This window comes from Acinonyx jubatus, chromosome A3 (assembly GCF_027475565.1).
Source record: "Acinonyx jubatus isolate Ajub_Pintada_27869175 chromosome A3, VMU_Ajub_asm_v1.0, whole genome shotgun sequence".
NCBI lineage: Eukaryota > Metazoa > Chordata > Mammalia > Carnivora > Felidae > Acinonyx > Acinonyx jubatus.
The window spans coordinates 112,417,913-112,437,524 of record NC_069388.1 but is presented as its reverse complement, the minus strand read 5'-3'; the positions used below and the strand labels follow the sequence as shown (position 1 = coordinate 112,437,524).

Genomic DNA, 19,612 nt, shown 5'->3' with positions numbered 1-19,612 from the left:
CTTCATAATTGAGTATGAAAGATACGCTCATATTCTAGGAAAGGGTAGAGTGATGGTGAAATATTCCAGAGTTTCAAATGCACAGTAAACATATTCACAGGGGTGTTACCCACTCAAGCTAAGCAATCCTCTCATGTTTTCTATTAATCAATCAACTACAAAATCACAGAAGGAAAAGAAAAATGTATTCACGGTAAAGCCACTCTTACTAGAATGATCAAAAGTACAACCAATTATTTGCTTAACAAATTGTCAAAAATTTAGAAAATAATAATCAATAGTGGAGAAGGGGAAGTATGATGGGTAGTCATGTATTGCTAATTTGGTACAAACTTTCTGAAGGGTAATTTGGCCATATTTTAAAGTGCCTAAAAAGTTCTCACCATCTAAACCAATTATCCCACTCCCATGAATATATCCTTAAGAGCTAGTCTAATATACAGTTCAAATTTCACATACAAAGATGTTCATCCCACTATTATTTATAATTGTGAAATACTAGAAACAATCTGATATCCAAAGAGAGAACTGGTTCGATTATGGTATATATTCATACAATAAAATATTAGGCAGCCATTTTTTAAAAATCACACTTTCCAAGATATGGGGGAGTACTTAGGAAGTTATAAAAAGTAGGATATACAACTATATGGTCAATATAATCTCAATTTTGTTATTATGCACACACACAAACACATATACACACTCATACATATAAATAGCATAGACAAAGACTGAGAGGAAATACAAAAAATATTAACAGTGTTATCTCTGGATAGTGAAGTTGCAGACAATTTTTTCTCTTCTTTACCCTTTTCAGTATTTTCTAAATTTTCTATAATAATCATGTATCCATTTTATACTCAGAAAATAATAAAAATGCACTCTGTAGTCAAGTTTAAAATGTTTATAGTCTGTATAATAAATAAGGAATAAATATTTATGGTACTCAAAAGTATACCTAAGTGATGGGAAATAAATCATTAACGTGTACAAGTATAATTTCCATACATATATAGGTGGGTCATTTTGAATCCAAAACATTATTTTTTCTCAATTCTTGAGTATAGAAAGTTGATATTTAATAACTAAGAAATGCAAATCTTTAAATAAAATTGGTGCAAGGCATCTAAAAATTGTGCTATTCCGGCATAAGACTGAAGATACAAATGCTCTCCAGTGTGATGTAGATACCCAGTGTTATACTGAAACAGGTATAATCTAATACATGCATGGTGGCCAATAATTAACTAATCAAATTATATATATTTATATATCTTTTCCCCCCGAAGTGACTAGGAATGGTCTATGCTAAAAAAAGAAATACAACACCATACCATTATTTTAGTTGGAAGAGCCGCACCAAAAATCATGACAAAAAAATTTGTAGAACTGTAAGAAAATCCAGTGGCTTTTTTTGTTTTTGTTATTGTTAATGATTTCTTGCTATAAATTCAAATAGAGAGTCAAACTGCTTAAAAGCACTACAAAGGCATAGCAGTAGTGTTTGGTCTGCAATGATTTGAAAATCACTAAGAATACTCTTCAACATTTCCTCATTTGCAGACTAGTGCCTATCAAACACAATCTTTGAAGGAAAGGACTACATCTACATTCTTTTACCAATCTTGAATTTATATTGTTACAATATAGTAATGACACAAAGTGATGTCACACACAAAAAGGCAAACTATATGTAATTTTAAAAGCTAACTTTAAAATATGATTCTATCTGTGATAAAAAAATCACATAAATATGTAAAAAATAAAATACATCCTAACATATCTCTACATGAGCTGAAGTTTACCACTTTTAACATAAAAATTCTGAGATGGAATTAATAAAAAAACAATTTTCTTATGTACCACAGAGCAATAAGTTTAAATCAGACTATTTTGAGTTGTGTAGCCCTTTATTAGCAACTAAAATAGAAGGTATCTGTTGTACAACACGGGTAGTAATTGACTATAACTGGAGATTTATTATATTCTAATACAGATCATTTATAAATGCAATTTCTTTATTAAAAAGCTTCCACCCTTTTTTGTTTGTTTGTGTACAATTTGCAAAACTATTCTGAAAGCGGAATATATGTGCACAAGTCTGCAAAGAGTGCAAATTTAGGATATGGTAAATGCTTTACAAGTTACTCTCAAAAAAACTGTCTCCCACAACTGGGCCTTTACATTGCCATCTTTTTTGATCAAAATATTTTGATGCCAGCCTTCCTTCCACTGCCCTAAACTATAAAGCATTTTTAATGAGTTGAAATTAAGGAAGGACTACACCTACTAGAAAAGAAGAGAAGAAAGTTCTATTAGTTTGAGGTTTCAGAATCCCCCCAAACCAGGACCAGTATCTTGGTAAGGGCTAGGCTGGGACCCCGGACAGAGAATGAGTATGTGCAGGTGGCATCCCTGAGGATTCAGAGCTTCAGTGGACCGTGAGTGCTCCCGCTGCATAACTCACTGAACTGTCTTGCCAGTTTCTACACTGGCTTGACTGGGCATAATTCAAAAAGGAAAAGCTCATATTCATTCCATTCTTCTGGAGCTCTGTGATAGCCTGGGGGGGGGAAAGAAAAATTAGTTACAACAGACCTCATAATAAAAAAGTGAGTACTCTTTGAATGTGTTGGTGGCTTAACTTTGTCCGCTTCACAGCTGAAGCCTAGATTCTTTACTCTTCTCTTGATTTATTTCTTGAATATCTTGTCACATATTAAATAGGTAAAACAGAGGACTCCTTATTTCATTCTCTCAAAGAACTTCTACTAACCTAGCTTCTTGATAAGTATCAGTCATCTTTCACCCTACCTTTATTATATTTAATAAGGCCACTTTCAAGAAAAATATACCTCTCTTTTCTCTAAACCAAATCGGAGCCACTTCTGTCATGAAATACTGGGGTCTCTTCTTTGTCTAAGTTTGACGAAATGTGAAATATATATATAAATTAAGTTCTAGATCTAAGAGGTAAACCAGGATTTTTACTTTAATTGTGGATTAGTTCATCATTTACTTCATTAAAATTTTATTTGCTCCAATTCAGACTTTAGGAAATTAGTGCAGCTTACCTAGTTTAAATTTCAAGAATGAGTTTAAAGCCCTGAACAGGCTCTTCTTCCAGCCAATACTGCTTAAGAGAAAACCATTCCTAAAAATCCACAATGTACTAAATCAAATCACACTAAACGAACACTGGACTTCAAGGTCCTACCCTACCCTGTTCTAGACTAACATTACCTTCTCCATGATTTCTCTGCCTCTCCAAACAATGAACACATTATTGCTTCCTCCTCTCATTCCTGAGTATATACACTTTCTTCTTTCTTAAAAAGTCTCACATTTTCTTTCAGGAATGCCATACTGTTTTATTTATTAGAGGAAAAATTATTGTTATTATCTCTTTCAAAAATCCAACTACCTGAAACTTCTGCCTCTTACTACTCTTTACATGAAATATTATTGTTATAAAGAGAAAAATATATACATGCCATCTGTCTTGTGTTACTAAATTATGAATATCTGAAGTTCAAGAACAGAATCTTCTGTTTATTTTTTATTGAGTCTAGAACATTAAATAAAACCAAAAAATTAATAAGGTTACTTATTACCAAAGGTTACTTTTGCTTCTATTTGTAAAGAACATAATGGCTGTGAGTCAAGAGAAAAACTAGGCTTCTATTCTAAATTATTTTTCTATATTTAAAAGAAAGCACTGGCCTGTTTTCCAGTAAAAACTTTATTCATGTAACCAAAATAATGGAAATCCAAATTATCTTAAGTGTACTAAAAAGAATATTTACTATATATACCTAAAAACAATGCTAATAAGGTAGCACAGATGATAATAATTAAGATATTTTGAAACATCACAGGATCAAATGTTAAAAATCAAGGCTTCCTAAGGATACTCACATTTAATAACACCCCAATGGGATGTCTTCCACATATAGTATTATGGTATTTCTTCAAGTAATTGCTAAAAGATACGGGGTCTAATTGTTCTATAATACTCATACCCTAAAAAAGGAAGAGAAAAAGAAGATGAAAGACAAAGAAAAAGGTACATAATTTATTATTTTCTCATGACATTTTAAAACTGTTACTTAGAGCTAAAAACCATAATTTTTTAGTTAAAGAGAAGTAAAGAAAATACATTAAGTAATCCTTGTGAAATATCCAACTCATTCATCAAAGGTAATCTCATTATAGTCAACTCTAAACAATATGTATACTTTAGTAACAGAACACTTCCAATCCTCAGTTTTAGTTTTTTCTGACCTCCTGGTATGTTTCTACAGCACCATCACCAGTTACCACTTGGGTCACAATCCTCAAACATTTCACAATTTTACATTTTTCTTATATAAATATATTCACGAAAGTAAATCTGCTGTGAAAATGTTCATATAAAATCTAAAATTAAATTTGACATATGGCTGGTTTTTCCCCATAACCACCATATTTCTCCTGCCACTGGCATAAATAATTAAAAGTTTATTATAATTTAGCTAATTCCACAACATACACTTAAACATAACATGCAAGGCATTCTGAATTATCAGTATGTGATAAAAAGATAGCACAAACTAAGAAAAAGCTACCATATTTTAATTAATTTAAAGCTCATAAAAGATAAATGCTTAAGCAAAATAGTCCTTCTTTGAATAGTTTTTAAAAATCTTTTTCTCTCTTTATACTTTCAACTATAATGCATTATTTTTAAGATTTTAATTCAGAATCAAAAATCTTATTAATATTATTAAAACAACCACTATGACTTGGACACTTATTCACACTAAATTCCATACTCTGCAAATGCATTTAAATAATGTGTTCATAGTACAATAATAGAGAGCACCTTTAATAAAGCAAATAAATCACTGATTCTCATTCATTCACCAATTACCTTACCTTGTTTTCTAATTCAGGTAAAATATTTTACATTTGTGTCCAACAGACTGGACTAACATACTCTGAGAGGAATGTAAATTGTGGTTTAACCAAGGAATCAACTGCTATATTTTGTGTGGTTTTTAAATCATATTTCAACAAGTTTTAAAACAACAGCAGTGGAAAAGCACCTAGAGTAATCAGATGAACACTCATCTGAAAAATGACAGTAATCACTAGATCAGTAGGTTGCATACAAGTACTGCAGTGGCAGCATGAAAATTTAATTTTATAAAGAACCTGTTTTCAGAGTATTCAAGTCATTCATAAACATCATCACACTTTCCTGCAAATACATCTGAAAGATAGTTGTGTGTATGTAATCAACTTTCAGTTGATTGCACATCAATTAGCCACTCTCAGATCTGTCCACAACCAGTGTTTAATGTGCTAAGTTGTTTTCCCTTACAGACCAGGAGGCTTCCAGGTCAACAGTCTCCAGTGACATATGGTGCAAGTTCAGAGAAATATGAACAAAAATTTAAACCTAAGATAAACAATTAGTATCATGATTCTGGTAGAAAGAAAATGACACAATATATTTCCAAACCAAGTAGTAATGCAGAGATGGAGTTACAAATCTCTTCCATACATATGGATAATCAAGATATAACTTCCTACAAGATGAAGAAACTGAGGCATTAAAAAAAAAAAAACAGTTAAAAGCTTGCCTCTAAATTTCTAATCTGAGGCTCTTTCTCACTGACTTACTCTGCTTCATATAGTATAAGAGACATACAAACAATTCTTTAAATACTCTCACATAGTTGTAACTGGTACACACATTTTGAGAGAACTTTTATTGTTTCTGGATGAAGTTGGGACAGCTTACCTTAAATAGAATTCTAGTCATTAGCAAATTAGGCAACACTGAGGTTCTATGTTTTAATATTAAAATCTTAATGTACATTTTGAACAAACTTATCACATTTATATATTGACATGAAGAATTCAGAGAGAAGAAAACTTAATGCTCAAATTTGTTAAAGACAAAGAATTCAAAATGGCTGGCCAAGAAGCTTCATAGAGAAAGATATAAAGTTATACATGTAGAGAAGACACTACTAAATAACATGTTCAAAATTAAGATATAATGGTTAAATTACAGAAGGGAAAAGAAAAAATTGAGATGATGAAAACTAAGGGATTAAAATTAAATTTTTAATTCCCTAAAGTGTGTTATATACTTACTAGGACAAGAATCAATTCCATTACAATCAATTCTCTGACAAATAAGGATAGTGAAAGGGTATGCACTTTTATAAAGGGATACAGAGAAAAAATAAGGCTTTTCTCATGAGTGAAAGTCTCCAATTGGAAAATTCATAAAGTATTGCAAACAACAGCAATAATGATAATGAGAAAGAGGATATCCATTAAGTAATACAGAACATTGGCATATATTCTTTTGTATGTATTTATATTTTGATGCTAACAATTTTTAAATTACTGTTACCAAAATTCCAAGGAGATGAAAATGCTAATTTAATACTACTGTCAAAATTCGCAGAAGATGAAGAAACTAAGTGCTTCTCAAATATGCTTAATCTTCTATTCCCTAAAATACTAGAAGATATGATCAAAGAATCTGAAGTCCAGGTGATGAAAATCTTGCCTAGGGCCTAGCACATTGAGAATCTGTTGGCATGAACTTAAATCTAATATGAAGCAGTGAGGATCTAAGATACAAAACAAACATCATGAACTCCAAAAGCCTATATCCATCACGATGTGGGTTTCTGAGAAATTTAGCAGCTTCAGCAAGAAATCCTCAGACTGAAAGCTAACTCTCTACCTTGAGGGGGGACAAGGGCAGAGGGAATCTATCATTATGCTGACTCTCCAAGTAATGAGTAAAAAAGCCTGTAATGTCAAATCCCAAGTGGCAATCCTAAACTGAATACACCGTTTTAACTGACAAAGCTGAAAATTCAGGACTCTGATTAAGACAACAAAAATCTTCCCTTTTAAAAAAAGTTTATCTATATATGATATTTAATTTAAATTAAAAATTTTAAATGTTTATTTATCTTTGAGAGGGGGGGGGGGGAGAGAGAGTGGGGGAGGGAGGAGAAGGAGCGGGGGAGGCGCAGAGAGAGAGGGAGACACAGAATCGGAAGCAGGCTCCAGGCTCTGGGCTGTCAGCACAGAACCCCATGCAGGGCTCAAACACATGCACTGGGAGACCATGACCTGAGCTGAAGTCGGATGTGTAACTGATTGAGCCACCCAGGTGTCCCAAATTTAATTTAGTTTTAAATATTATCACCCAGAAGCAATCTCCCTCTAAAGTAACAAGCACAAAAAAGGAGCAAACGTTTTTAGAGGACTTTAAGACATAAGAACTAAAACCATGTCTTTTCATTACTACAAACACACAATTAATCCCATATTATCATTGAGGCCTCATTTTCTAAAGTAAGGATATATATATATATATATATTAGAGAGATGAGTATACATTTAGGGAGGCAAGGTAAGAAAAGGAAATATTCTGCTTTCTGTAAGAGACGACAAGATAAAATCTTAGAGTGAAAGAAGTTTTATTGGGGAAAAAATCACCCTAAAGACAGTAGTGCTAAGAAGCAACACACTAATAAATAGCTCTCTTAAAAGAAGATACTATAAAACCTTGGCCTAAGTTCAAGAAAGAATAGGAGTAGACAAATATGAACAATTTCACTTACAAAAGAATAGGAAGAAAAGTAGCTCAAGTTCAAATTAAATGAAAGGACTACTAATAAATTTGGAAGGAAAATACATTACAAAGATGGCTACAATGACACTTTCAGATCCTCTTTGCCGAATCGTAAATAAGCTGGCAATGTCCATAATGACACATTGGTCTACATCAATAGTGGTACAGAAAAAAATTACGTTATGTGACATATATAAGGTATGTATGTATGTACTTATGTATCTTTAATGTTTCTAGTAAATAATCTCCAAAGTACACAAAAATCAATGTCTTAAAGTATGTTCTGCTTTGGTCACTATGGTTACTGAAATTGCAAAGTACTAATTACCAAAAACATAATCAGGAGCCAATACTATTCTAACACTTCCAGAATCTATATCTCCTGTAACTAGTTACTTTTTTTTCCCCCCAATTACAACATCTGGAAGATCCAGTTTATTTTCCTATATATTTTTCTTTACATATCTTTTTCACATAATTCAATTCCAAGATATTCAAATTTTAGAGATATAATTATTTTACAATAAGAGGAAAAGCTGTTTTTCTTCTGCTTTTGGAACCTAGAAACCCTTTTACTTACTTTAGTAACTATATGTAATAAGATTTTCCTGATAACAAAAAAAGAGCCAAAACTTTATTACACACTAATTTTGAACAGATTGTACCTAAAATTTTATAAATAGTTTTTCATTTTATCAAACTTCAAAAGGCATAATAATTACAATTCAGAATTGCTAACATGTGCTAATACATCTAGAGAACCATCCAATTATATTTGCTCTCAAAAGATTGCACACATAAACTAAAATATGGTTCTCGAATGAAATAATTTATAACATAAAATGGCACTTTGGAAAAGGAATATACAGAGGGATATTCACCATTTGGTTATATAAATCAGTTAAAAATCAGGTTATATAAGAGTCTAACAGTGAGTGTACATATATACATATATGCATAAAGACATACATACGTGATTATATGTATGGAACTAGCCATTCTGATTATTTCAACCCATTTACTCCAATCCCCCAGAATTGACTTATAACTTGAATTTAGAGCACGCTAATAAAGGAACGGAACACTTATGAGCCATTTAAAAATTCTATAAATAGAAAGGGACCACAAAAATCAGACTCTAAGTAAACTATCAAATCAAATATCAAATTCAAACATATTAATAAGAAGCAAATACTCAATATTCAGTAATTGTATCCCAATCTATTTAAATAAAAATTTAAAAATTATGCCCTGGTGATTTTGGACATCTAAAGTATGGTAAATCGGATGCAGACTTAGAAGCCAATCTTAAGCTTACTGGTTCTACACATACTTTTGAACAAAAGTTCTAATTTCAAAGACTTAGAAGCTACCAGAAAAGGCAACAATTTCAGGAGAATTATGAGAATGATGCCAACAGATAAATGTTACTCTTTTTGCTCTGCCTCAAATTAAGAAACCAAGGTCTATCTGCCTAACTGATAATATACATCAAGAAAGATAAACAAAGCTACTTCTCTTAATAATAGCTAACAATCAATATAGAATTAGAAGACTAAAAGAATTGGGGCGCCTGGGTGGCTCTGCCAGTTAAGCGTCCGACTTCAGCTCAGGTCACAATCTCACAGTCCGTGAGTTCAAGCCCCACATCAGGCTCTGTGCCGACAGCTCAGAGCCTGGAGCCTGCTTCCGATTCTGTGTCTCCCTCTCTCGCTGACCCTCCCTCATTCATGCTCTGTCTCTCTCTGTCTCAAAAAATAAAATTAAAACATTTAAAAAAAGTTTTAAAAAAAAGACTAAAAGAATTAAGTACAGACATTTATATATAAATATATATACATATATATATATATACACACACATAGAATAATAAATAATATTAAAGTTTTTAAATGTGACCACAGTTCTAGAGAGTTCCAAAGAATGGCACTATGTTTGGTGACTTCAGAGCACCGGGTAAACTAATATTTTGGGGAGAACATCTCTCTGTGCTAAAAGCATCAATTCATGGATTCACAAATTCTTACCTGTGCAAAATTAAATGTTGCTTAATTAAAGTTGACTAATGATTTAAAGAGCTGAATAGAAAACAAGGGAAGACAGATAAATAGGAAATTTTGTTCTACTTAAACAGATTAGGGGCTATAGTAAGACAGTTTAAATTCACCTAACAAAGCAAATTTAGGAGTAAAATGATGTTAGGACTCTTTCCATACTACCAAAAGGCGATCTCCTGGGGCAGGTACGGGCAAGTCTATTTTGAAAAAGTTCCATGGATGATTTAGGTTATAAAGACAAGGTTAAGGATTACTCTAGTAGACAATCTTACCTCTGGTCTGGCTCTGATTACCACCTACCTGTTAGAACTCTCAAACTTACTCCAGGCCTATTCTCTGGGCTTCAAGCCAATATAGTTAATTCCTTAGCAAAGCTCTGTTTAATACTTCTGAAAGAGATCTCAAATCTACCAACTTCTTTCCATATCCACTTATACCACCCTAGTCCAAGTTACTATCATCTTTCCCCTCAACTACTGCCCATGTCCATCATTACTACTCTTGAACCTTATGTAGAATCCATCCTCTACACAACCACCAGAATAACCTTTAAAAGAATGTGATTACATCATTTTCACTTCCCCTTGTACTTACATACATTTCTTACCCTAGAATATAAAGTCCTCCATTATCTGCTCTCTGTCTGTCCCTCCTGCCACAGCTTGTACCATTCTTAGCCTTACCTACTGCACTCCTGCAACACTGTCCTTTTTTTCCTTTTCTTCACACACCAGCCTCTTTCCCATCTTTGCACGGGCAGTTCCCTCTGTCAAGAATGCTCACTCCTCAGATCTGAATTTGGTTTGCTCCTTCTTACCATCACTATCTCAGCTTAATGTCTCTCCTCAGGGAAGTATTTCTACAATCACTCAGTCACCAATCACTCAAATCATTTACCATTTCAAAACCCTTTCTATATATTCTGTATAGCACATATCACTATTGGAAACTAACTTATACATACCTTTACCTTTATTATATATATATATATATATATATATATATATATATGTGTGTGTGTGTGTGTATGTATATATATATATATATGTGTGTGTGTGTGTGTATGTATATATATATATATATATATATATATATATATATATATATATATATATCCTCCTGTTAGAAAAAAAGTTCTGTGAGAGCAAGTGTGTTTACTGCCATATCTCCAACAGTGCCTAGGACTGTAAGTGCACTCAAAAATAACTAGCAAAATGAAAATCCAAATGCCTACCTGACTGACATGTCCACTTGGATATCTTAAAGGCAACAGCAAATATAACACATCCTTAATGGGATTTATGATTTCCCTACTTCCTAAAACATCAGTCCTATCTTCTTGTGCTTTAAACCTAAGTGAATAGTACCAACACCCAACCAGCAGCATAAGTCAGAAATTTAGAAGCTATCCTTGATACTTCCTTCCTCAGCAAGTTCAAGCAATCTCCAAGTCCTATCATCAATCTATCTCTTAAATACACTGAATATATCCACTCTGTCCCTCTCTTCCACCATCACCACCCTATCCACTGTCTAAATTACCATCTGTCACCTGGATTACCAAACTGGTCTGATTTTTCTTCTGACCTCCCACCAGCCTACTTGCTGCCTACACAGCAGCTATGTGATCTATTCAAATACAATCTGATTTTATCACTTTCCTATTTAATACCCCTTAAGCAGCCTGCTCCAGATTCTCTAGCTTCATTTCTCACCGCTACCCTGTCCATTCTTCCATTGATTCACTCAATAACTATATATATTTAGTACCCAGTGAAAGGCTGAAAAAAAAAATGGACAAAGATCCTGATCTCATAAAGCTTATAACCTAATAGGGAAGGGTATCACCAAACAAATCAACAAATAACAAGTCACACAGTAATTAATATTGAGAAGAAAACTTAAGTAGGGTAGGGTCATAGAAGGACGGTTTACCACAGGGACGTAATGGAAAGTTGTGGGCACATTTTTGCGAAGTCCCAATAATTAGAAGACGCTACTGGGGAATTTAGTGAGTGGGGTCCAAGGATGCTGATTGTCCTCTAACACAGGACTGTCCTCCACACAAATAACTGTTCTCATCCCAAAGCACTCTGACATGTCCACATAGATGAAATAATCATGTATAATTCTTTATACCCTTAACCCTATTTTATATATAAATACTAAGAAGTTTTGCCTGGTTTTAATATACAGTAGATAGATTCGCCAGGAATTTCCATATCACGTAAACTGAGGGAAGGCTATATTTTGTTTAGGTTACAACTTTACTAAGAATTATTCACCATTTTGGGAAATCGAGTCACCCTGCAACACAGCTTAGTAATGTGAGTCACAAATATAAAATAACTGTTTAGGTCTGGATTGGTAGCTCTTATATTAATGATACAATGTGGAAGCATTTAACTACTTCATAATGTCTCCTAACATAGTTGGCATCTGGGTGCTTACACTATTAAAAAATATACTAGTTTATCATAAATTACTTTCCCTTTATTTCTTTTTCATATTACAGTTAGGGTATTTGCTTAATTTAATTATGTACGGAGGAAGATTATGTTCACTAATTCATTCACTTGAAAAATATTTATTGAGCACCTACTAATGTTCTACTCACGACTCTAAGCACTTTGGATACGTCAGAGAACAAAATAAATTTCCTAACAAAACTGTGATAAGTACAATATTTAGTTTGTTGAAAGAAAAACTGCAGCAGGGTTAAGTGGATTGGGAATGCTAAATGGGTATGATGCAAAATTAAACAGGGCAGCCAGTACCATTGGGAAGGTGAAGCAGAGCAAAGCCACAGAGTAAATGAGATAGTCGAGTGTAGAAAGGGCAAAAGTCCTAAGCTAGGCACACGTATGTCATTTTCATGGAACAATAAGGAGAGTGTGTGTCCTAAATATCTCTTACATCTCTACACCATAATAGCTTCTAAGTCTGTTCAATGACTACACTGTAAGTTCCATAAAGTGGGAGACAATGTTTTCTCTTCTTAACATCTGCAATACTTCACACAGTACCAGACACGCATTAGACACCCATTAACCACTTGCTACATGAAAAAAATAAATGACAACAGAACAGAAAAGTTTTCTGAGGCAAGTGAGCACTAAGCCTCAGAAGAGTAAGATCAGAAGGAGAAGCCAGAAAAGAATTAACTGAAACGACAACATCATAAAGGCAAAAAAAAAGTCAGTAGATTAAAATCCAAACAAAATTCCAAAGCAAAAGTGTTCACACATAATTGGATCTAAGTAACAAGATAAATTTAAATATGATAAAATCTCCTAAGTAACTAAATTTGCATTCATTCCATTTTGCCTTTAATAAAATATACAAGATAATAGCCCAGCTATAGTTTTAGATCCAGATTCTTTACTAAAATGTTTATCTACTTTAGACTAAATATTCTTGTACTAAAACATATGCATAAGGCTTTTCAAACAGGGGTAAAGTTGATTTTAACAGATCACAGGCTTAAAGTCTGATGGAGTTTAAAGACAATTTAGAGACCACCTACTCCAAGTCTCTTATCTTAGAGATGACAAATTGAGGACTAGGGAACTAAAATGATGTCAAAAGTCAGAGCAAATTAGTGATTTATCTGCTATATTTAATATTCTGTTCAAATTAGAGATTCATCTATATTTAGTATTCTGTTCAAATTAATGATGTATCTGCTATATTTAATATTCTGTTCCAATCAGTGAGATATCTGCTATATTTAATATTCTATTTTAGGTAAAAAAAAAAACAACAAAATTATTTGTATGACTTTTTAAATATGAAAACAAGTACTATGACTACTGTACTACTTCAAGGAAAATGACAGCAAGATCAATGTCTACTGTAGTTCTGGGCCATGTAAGAATACAATCATATTTTTAAATTCTATATATAAAACAACAAAATGAAACACCATTTCAGAAAATCCAAATGGCCAAAAGATACAATTAAATAATAAAATAAACTAAGAATTTGCTGTGGTTGTTTCTGCTTAAAAATAAGTAATGGCATTAGTATCCTGTCTTCCCTAAACCTGAGACACTCCCCCAAATAGCATCTAAAATCCAAATCTAATTATTCTTAGTCTCATTAATCAAAAAAAGATAAAGGAAATTTCAACTAATAGAAAAGGGATTATTTTTATAATCAATATTCATATGATGATAAACTATATTTTGCACATTTAGTTAGGTAGGTAGGGAAAGAATTATTAGTCCACTGTATAATTCAACATATTAAGTCTTGAATCACTAAACTGAAATGAAAGAAAACACCTTAGAGCATTAAAACCCACACCTGAAAGACTTACCATTTTATCTAGATGTTCAATGGATCTATAAATCTCCCCCTGGGATTCATCATAGTAACTGTAACGGAACCTTTGACCTTGAAACAAATATCATGTACAAAATAAAATAGGGAAAAATTAGAAGCTAAAAAGAAAGCAAGCGCTTACCAAATAATTTCAGTTCTCATGGAGGGCAAAGCACAGCTTAAGCCTCTGAGAGAATCATTCCCAAGAGCCCTTGTACATAAAAATAAAAGGCATATTTGGGAAGGTGATAAAGAAATGATATATCAACAGTGTTTTATGATGTTAAAAACTATTTCAAACTGTAGAACCTTAAAGTGACGAGCAATACAAAAGACTAAGGAAACAAAACAGCTTAAAAGTTAGAAGCAATGTTAAACATATTGTATCAGTCTGTAACGGAAGGTAAACCCAAAGAATACGATTCAAGGAAATTTGGTTTAAGAAAACTATCTCAATGTAACAAATCAATGGAAGCTTAGCTTTTGCTGGATAAGTACAAAGATTTGATCTCTATTACAGAAAAAAAAAATTGCAGGTCAGAGAAACACATGGCTTATGTGATTTTTATGACCTCAATAAAAAAATTTATCTCATTTTTGCAAAACTCTCTACTTGAAAAAGCAATACAGGTGCCTTAAAATAGGAGGCACAAAAGAATAAATATAATAAATAGTCCTACTCTGACAAAATCTCAGTAAGAGTACAAGCACAGAACATTCAACGTTTAGCTCTTCTCCAAGAAAGAGAGGGTAAAATGGAAGAAGCTTGAAAAGAAGACAGAAAACAAAAGGCTCAGGTAATACATTTTGCTTCCTACTATAGTTACATAAAAACCAAAAGTTAAATATATTCATAACTAATTGCGGTTATCTTATTCCACTGATTATGTTGTATTTCAGATACATCTACACTTGTATTTATTTCTGTGATGCGTATGTAGGAACTTATTACTTTTGTATTTAGTCATTTTTAAAGATCCATCAATGCACTTAAAAAGTATTAGAGTATACCAGTCATGTATGCACACACTATGTGTCTTGTAGCTTCATTTTTACAGCAAAGTTCACATATACAATTATTATCTTCACACCCGAGAAGATGGGTTTCTCCAGCTGGATAATTATGATTTCTAAGTTTTCTGTTTAATCTTACTATAAATGACGAGCAACGGAAAATAAAAAAACTTCTTTGATACTCTTTTTTGGAAAAAAAAAACCACACACCATAGTTCTCAACACTTCCTTTACATGTTGATGTTGGTCATATTTGCTGGTCATCTTTCTGTAATATACTGTATTTCCTTAACTTTTATATTTTAGCTTTTCACATACATTACTATGTACAATTACTCAATGTAACAGTTCTTACTTTCCCTCAAGAGCTTCTATTAAATCAGTATTGCATCTTATAATTCATGGTATCATAGAATCAGCAATAGGATTCTAAGACGATTATCTGCTTTCTGGATACAACAACTTTTTTTGTAAACACTGAAGATTACTAAATGTTGCCATAACTATGAGATCCATTACAGTCCTTACACTGAAAAAATTCTTACATAGTGACAATTCATCACTCAATGCCCCTCTGTTAAACAACTCATCATACATTTCTTTCAAAATTTAGAGTTAGGCTTAGTTTTGTTTTTCTTTACAGAATGTACGTACTTACTCCTACCTAATAATGAGAACTCTATAACCCTATTTTTCCCATTTTCCAGGTGGCTATTGGAAGGCTCAAAGACAGATCTTACGCCTGTCCCAATAACTCACTGATTCAATTCATTAGTACGAAATTTCTACTTCTATTTCAAAGTTGTTTTGATAGAGTTATGCCAAATCATTTGTGAAATGAATGAACAATTAAATGAATAATCTTAGACAAGAAAATTCTGACTCACTGTCAACCATAGTAAGAGTAATATCCTTGGAAGCAATCACAGTGAATATTCTTCGAACTTGAACTGCTTCAGGTTTATACTAATGTATTCTTTTTCTTGCTTCAGGAAATAGCTATTCCTTTTAGCTGTCAATAAACCCTGTGACTGGGACACAATTATCTAATCTGAAAACTGCTACTCTTCAGGTGCAGAGTAAAATGCATGGACTTTGTGATAACCATTTGCTACTGAAAAGTCTTTTCTGCGTATTTCCAAGTTCGGAGCTGCCATTTCAAATGAATGAAGTTGGTCAAACCTGCCTTAATCATAAGTGAAAAGCGTAACTACTTGAAAATGCTGCCTTGTTCGTATGGACACTTTTCAATGTAACATTCACTTAAAAGCTACTTCTGAAGAGAAAAATACAGAAAATGTTTCAAATGTTTTAAAATATTAAATCAGCATGTGATTTAAAAAGAAGGACAAAATACACAGAAGATTGATGAGCAAATGTTTCTAACATTTTGCTATCTACCTCTTGCTACTCTTTAGGTAGCTACCTTGCATTTTGTAGCTGAAGAATTGAGTAGAAATACTTATGAGCTCTAAATAATATATTGACTAAGTAGCTAAATCCACACTACATATAGCTACTACACTGAAAAAATACCTTACTTAAACAGCTCAAACTGTCTTCACAATAATTTTTAAAAATTGTACAAGCATTTAAAAATTACTTGAGTAATTCATTCTGGTCACTACACACACAGAAAACATCTAATCTGAAGTAAATAGTTTACATCATCCTAGCCTACATGTGTATATAGGTGTGGGTTGGTGTGCACGCGCTCATGCATGCACACACTTTAGCTACACACCTCTTGGAATTTGAATGCAAAAAAAAAAAAAACACTTTTGTATTTAATTATTAAAAAGAAGTTTATCCAGATTTTATTTAGTGAGAAATAAGAGACATGACAACACTAGCACAATACACTGTTTATCAAATGCACCTTTAATCAAATATTTATTGATTTAAAATATATTATGATTTCATATAACTCATGATCAGACATTTGTTTTATAATCCTTCTAACATTCAGTAAAGCTTATGCATCTAAACTGAGTAAATACAGTTGCCTATGTACCTGGAGAAGTGGACTTGCATATTTTTATAAGTATGAATAAAGCATATCACATAGTAAGAGAAAATTACTTACCTGAAACTTATCCTTTCAGAAGGTACACTGGGAAAATGGATTCTTTGAGCCCCTGTTTCAACTCCAAGTATGAGCTTTCTAGCTTTAAGAGCCATTGACACTGCCCCTAGGGGCAGCACAAGCTTTGGAACTCCCCTAGTGAGTATGTCAGTAGTTTCTTCAGGTGCCTTCCCTCAGTTCTTTTCAAATTCAAAAGATGAGAGGAAAAATAACCCAAGAAAAAAAATCCTGTAAAGCAGAAACCTTACTCTTTGAGGGAAGGAGGGTAGCTCATTTGTGAATCCATTCCAGAGCACGCTTTCTGAGAAAAAGAAATACAGGTAAGTAATTTTCCCATCTCCAAAGGTGACTGGTGATTAATGAGTGGATTCACAGAGTGTGGAGAGTAAGCTCCAGGGATGTCTGTTTAACACACAACAATCAACTAATGAGGACAAACATAACAATGAATGGTACAAGAACCAACACTACTTTTTAAGTACCTCAAAACAAAAAGTAAAAAAATATCAAATACCTCAACATTAAGCTATACACTGGATTGTAGAAATAAACAATGAGCTTGGAAAGTTGATCAATAAACCTCCCAAAAGATTAGTCAACAAGACAGACTTTCAGACATATGTCCAGTAAAAACTGTACTATTATACATTCACTTAGTCACTTTATGTTTATATATTAAAATATTTTCAATTATTTGAGTTAACCTCACAACAACTTGTGAGATAGACTATGAGGCCATTCATTCTATACTAAGGGCCTAAACTGGGGACATTCATAATTGAAATCATAAAAAACTATAGTCCTTACATTCTGAAGTCTTAGTTATAATGTAAAAATAAAGTCTTCTCTCATACTTGCAAAAAATCAAAAACTTAAATATGTCAAATTAGTATGTATGAAATTTGAGAAGACGAATATGAAAGCTTCGATAAGATGTATTTCAGAAATTAGCTAACTTATACTCAAACCAATTTCAATATTTAGAAAATAGTAATACCCTAGTATACTCCTAAGAGACTGACAACAGAAAGGAAAAAGAGCATGCATGAATAATCACTCATTAATATATATTAAAGTAGAAATCTGAACTAAGATATAAAATCATAAATATTTAAGGGAATGCCACTTTTAATAGATGACACATAAAAGAGAAATTATGTAAACTTAGACAAATAAAAGTTTATATGTAAAAATCCAAAATTGCTTAAGTGACTGTAGTAAACTTTATTCATATTTTAATAATTTATCATTAACATTTACCAAGTAAATTTACTGAAGTTGATTTGTACTTAAAACCACCATAAAAGAAAAATTACACAGAAGAATGAATCAACTTTAAAAATTTCAATTTCTGTTAGATCCAGTTTCATTTAGAAACATCTTACAAGTTAAAAATGTTAATGAAAGCTATCAATAATCTAAATTTGAAAATATGAATTTCAGAGCGATCAGAAAAGTTCAAACATTGTGTGTGTGTGTGTGTGTGTGTGTGTGTGTGTGTGTGTGTGTGTGTGGAGAGAGAGAGAGAGAGAGAGAGAAGAGAAGAGCAAAACTGAAAGGAAAACAGAATGAAAATTCTACCAATTAGAAAAACTAAAATAGGGCCAGTCAAAATTCTCTTATACGGAGCCATCTTATAGGACAAGAAACTTGATCAGAAAAAGTATAGGGTTCACATTACCTAACCAGAGTAAAAATCAATTACTAGCAGCAAATGTCCTTCACTTATGCCACAATCCCTGGTAGCAGCAAGAAGGGTGAAATGAGGTAGGATTATGAAAAGAGTTACTAGGAAACATCACTCTATTGGGCTGACTAATGAATTTCCATGTGGATTAGACTTACGATAAAATAAAAGGCGAGAATTGAAATGCTGAGGGTTTGGGGGGTGGTGGGTGGAGACAGGGTGCGGATTCAAATGAAGGGACAGAAAGAAGGGGCATAATGTAATCCAGGTTCCCACTCTCCCTTAGTTTTTCCCACCCAAAAAAAAAACACTTGAGAATATTTTAGTCTTTCTGCTTTTTCTCTCTCTAATGCCATTTTCAAGTCCACATAAAATTTAAATGGGATCTGAGAGATGGAACATCTTTAAAACAACTGGAAAAAAAAAAAGTCATTCTTGTAATGGACACTGGCTAACAAATCAAATCAACCAGGCAAAACCCTGCCAATTACATACAGGTTTCCCACTGTCTCTGTCACCAAATTCCCTGCTTTGTTTTTAACAGAAGCTGGACATAATATAAACAATGACTAGAAATGAAATTTGTTGTCTCTGCCAGGACTCTAATCCACCATTCAACAAAAACAAAATTCCACTGTATATATCTGAGTAATTTGTCAACTGTACCATAATCAATTTTTTTTCAAAAATCAGCTATTTAGAAATATACAGTGTGTTGACAGCTTAAGTCAATGATAGTTTGAAAATCTCTGAGTATTTGAGGAAGTGAATCCTTCCTATGAAAT

At 32.6% G+C, this 19,612-nt stretch overlaps 1 protein-coding gene across 5 annotated transcripts in view; it reads right to left on the bottom strand.

Moving 5' to 3' along the window:
• Positions 1–652: 652 nt before the first annotated feature.
• MEMO1 (mediator of cell motility 1) overlaps positions 653–19,612 on the bottom strand; it is a 123,353-nt gene continuing 104,393 nt past the window's right edge. For 4 of the 5 annotated variants that reach the window (XM_027033498.2, XM_053201041.1, XM_053201039.1 and 1 more), the window contains 3 exons: positions 14,036–14,112; positions 3,922–4,026; positions 653–2,566 (listed from right to left, as the gene is read on the bottom strand). In XM_027033498.2, coding sequence (XP_026889299.1) covers positions 2,435–2,566; positions 3,922–4,026; positions 14,036–14,112 — 314 coding nt within the window. In that variant the 3' untranslated portion in view covers positions 653–2,434. Of the gene's footprint in view, positions 2,567–3,921; positions 4,027–14,035; positions 14,113–17,140; positions 17,442–19,612 lie in introns of those variants that run through there. The other variant, XR_008289593.1, reaches the window with a different exon arrangement.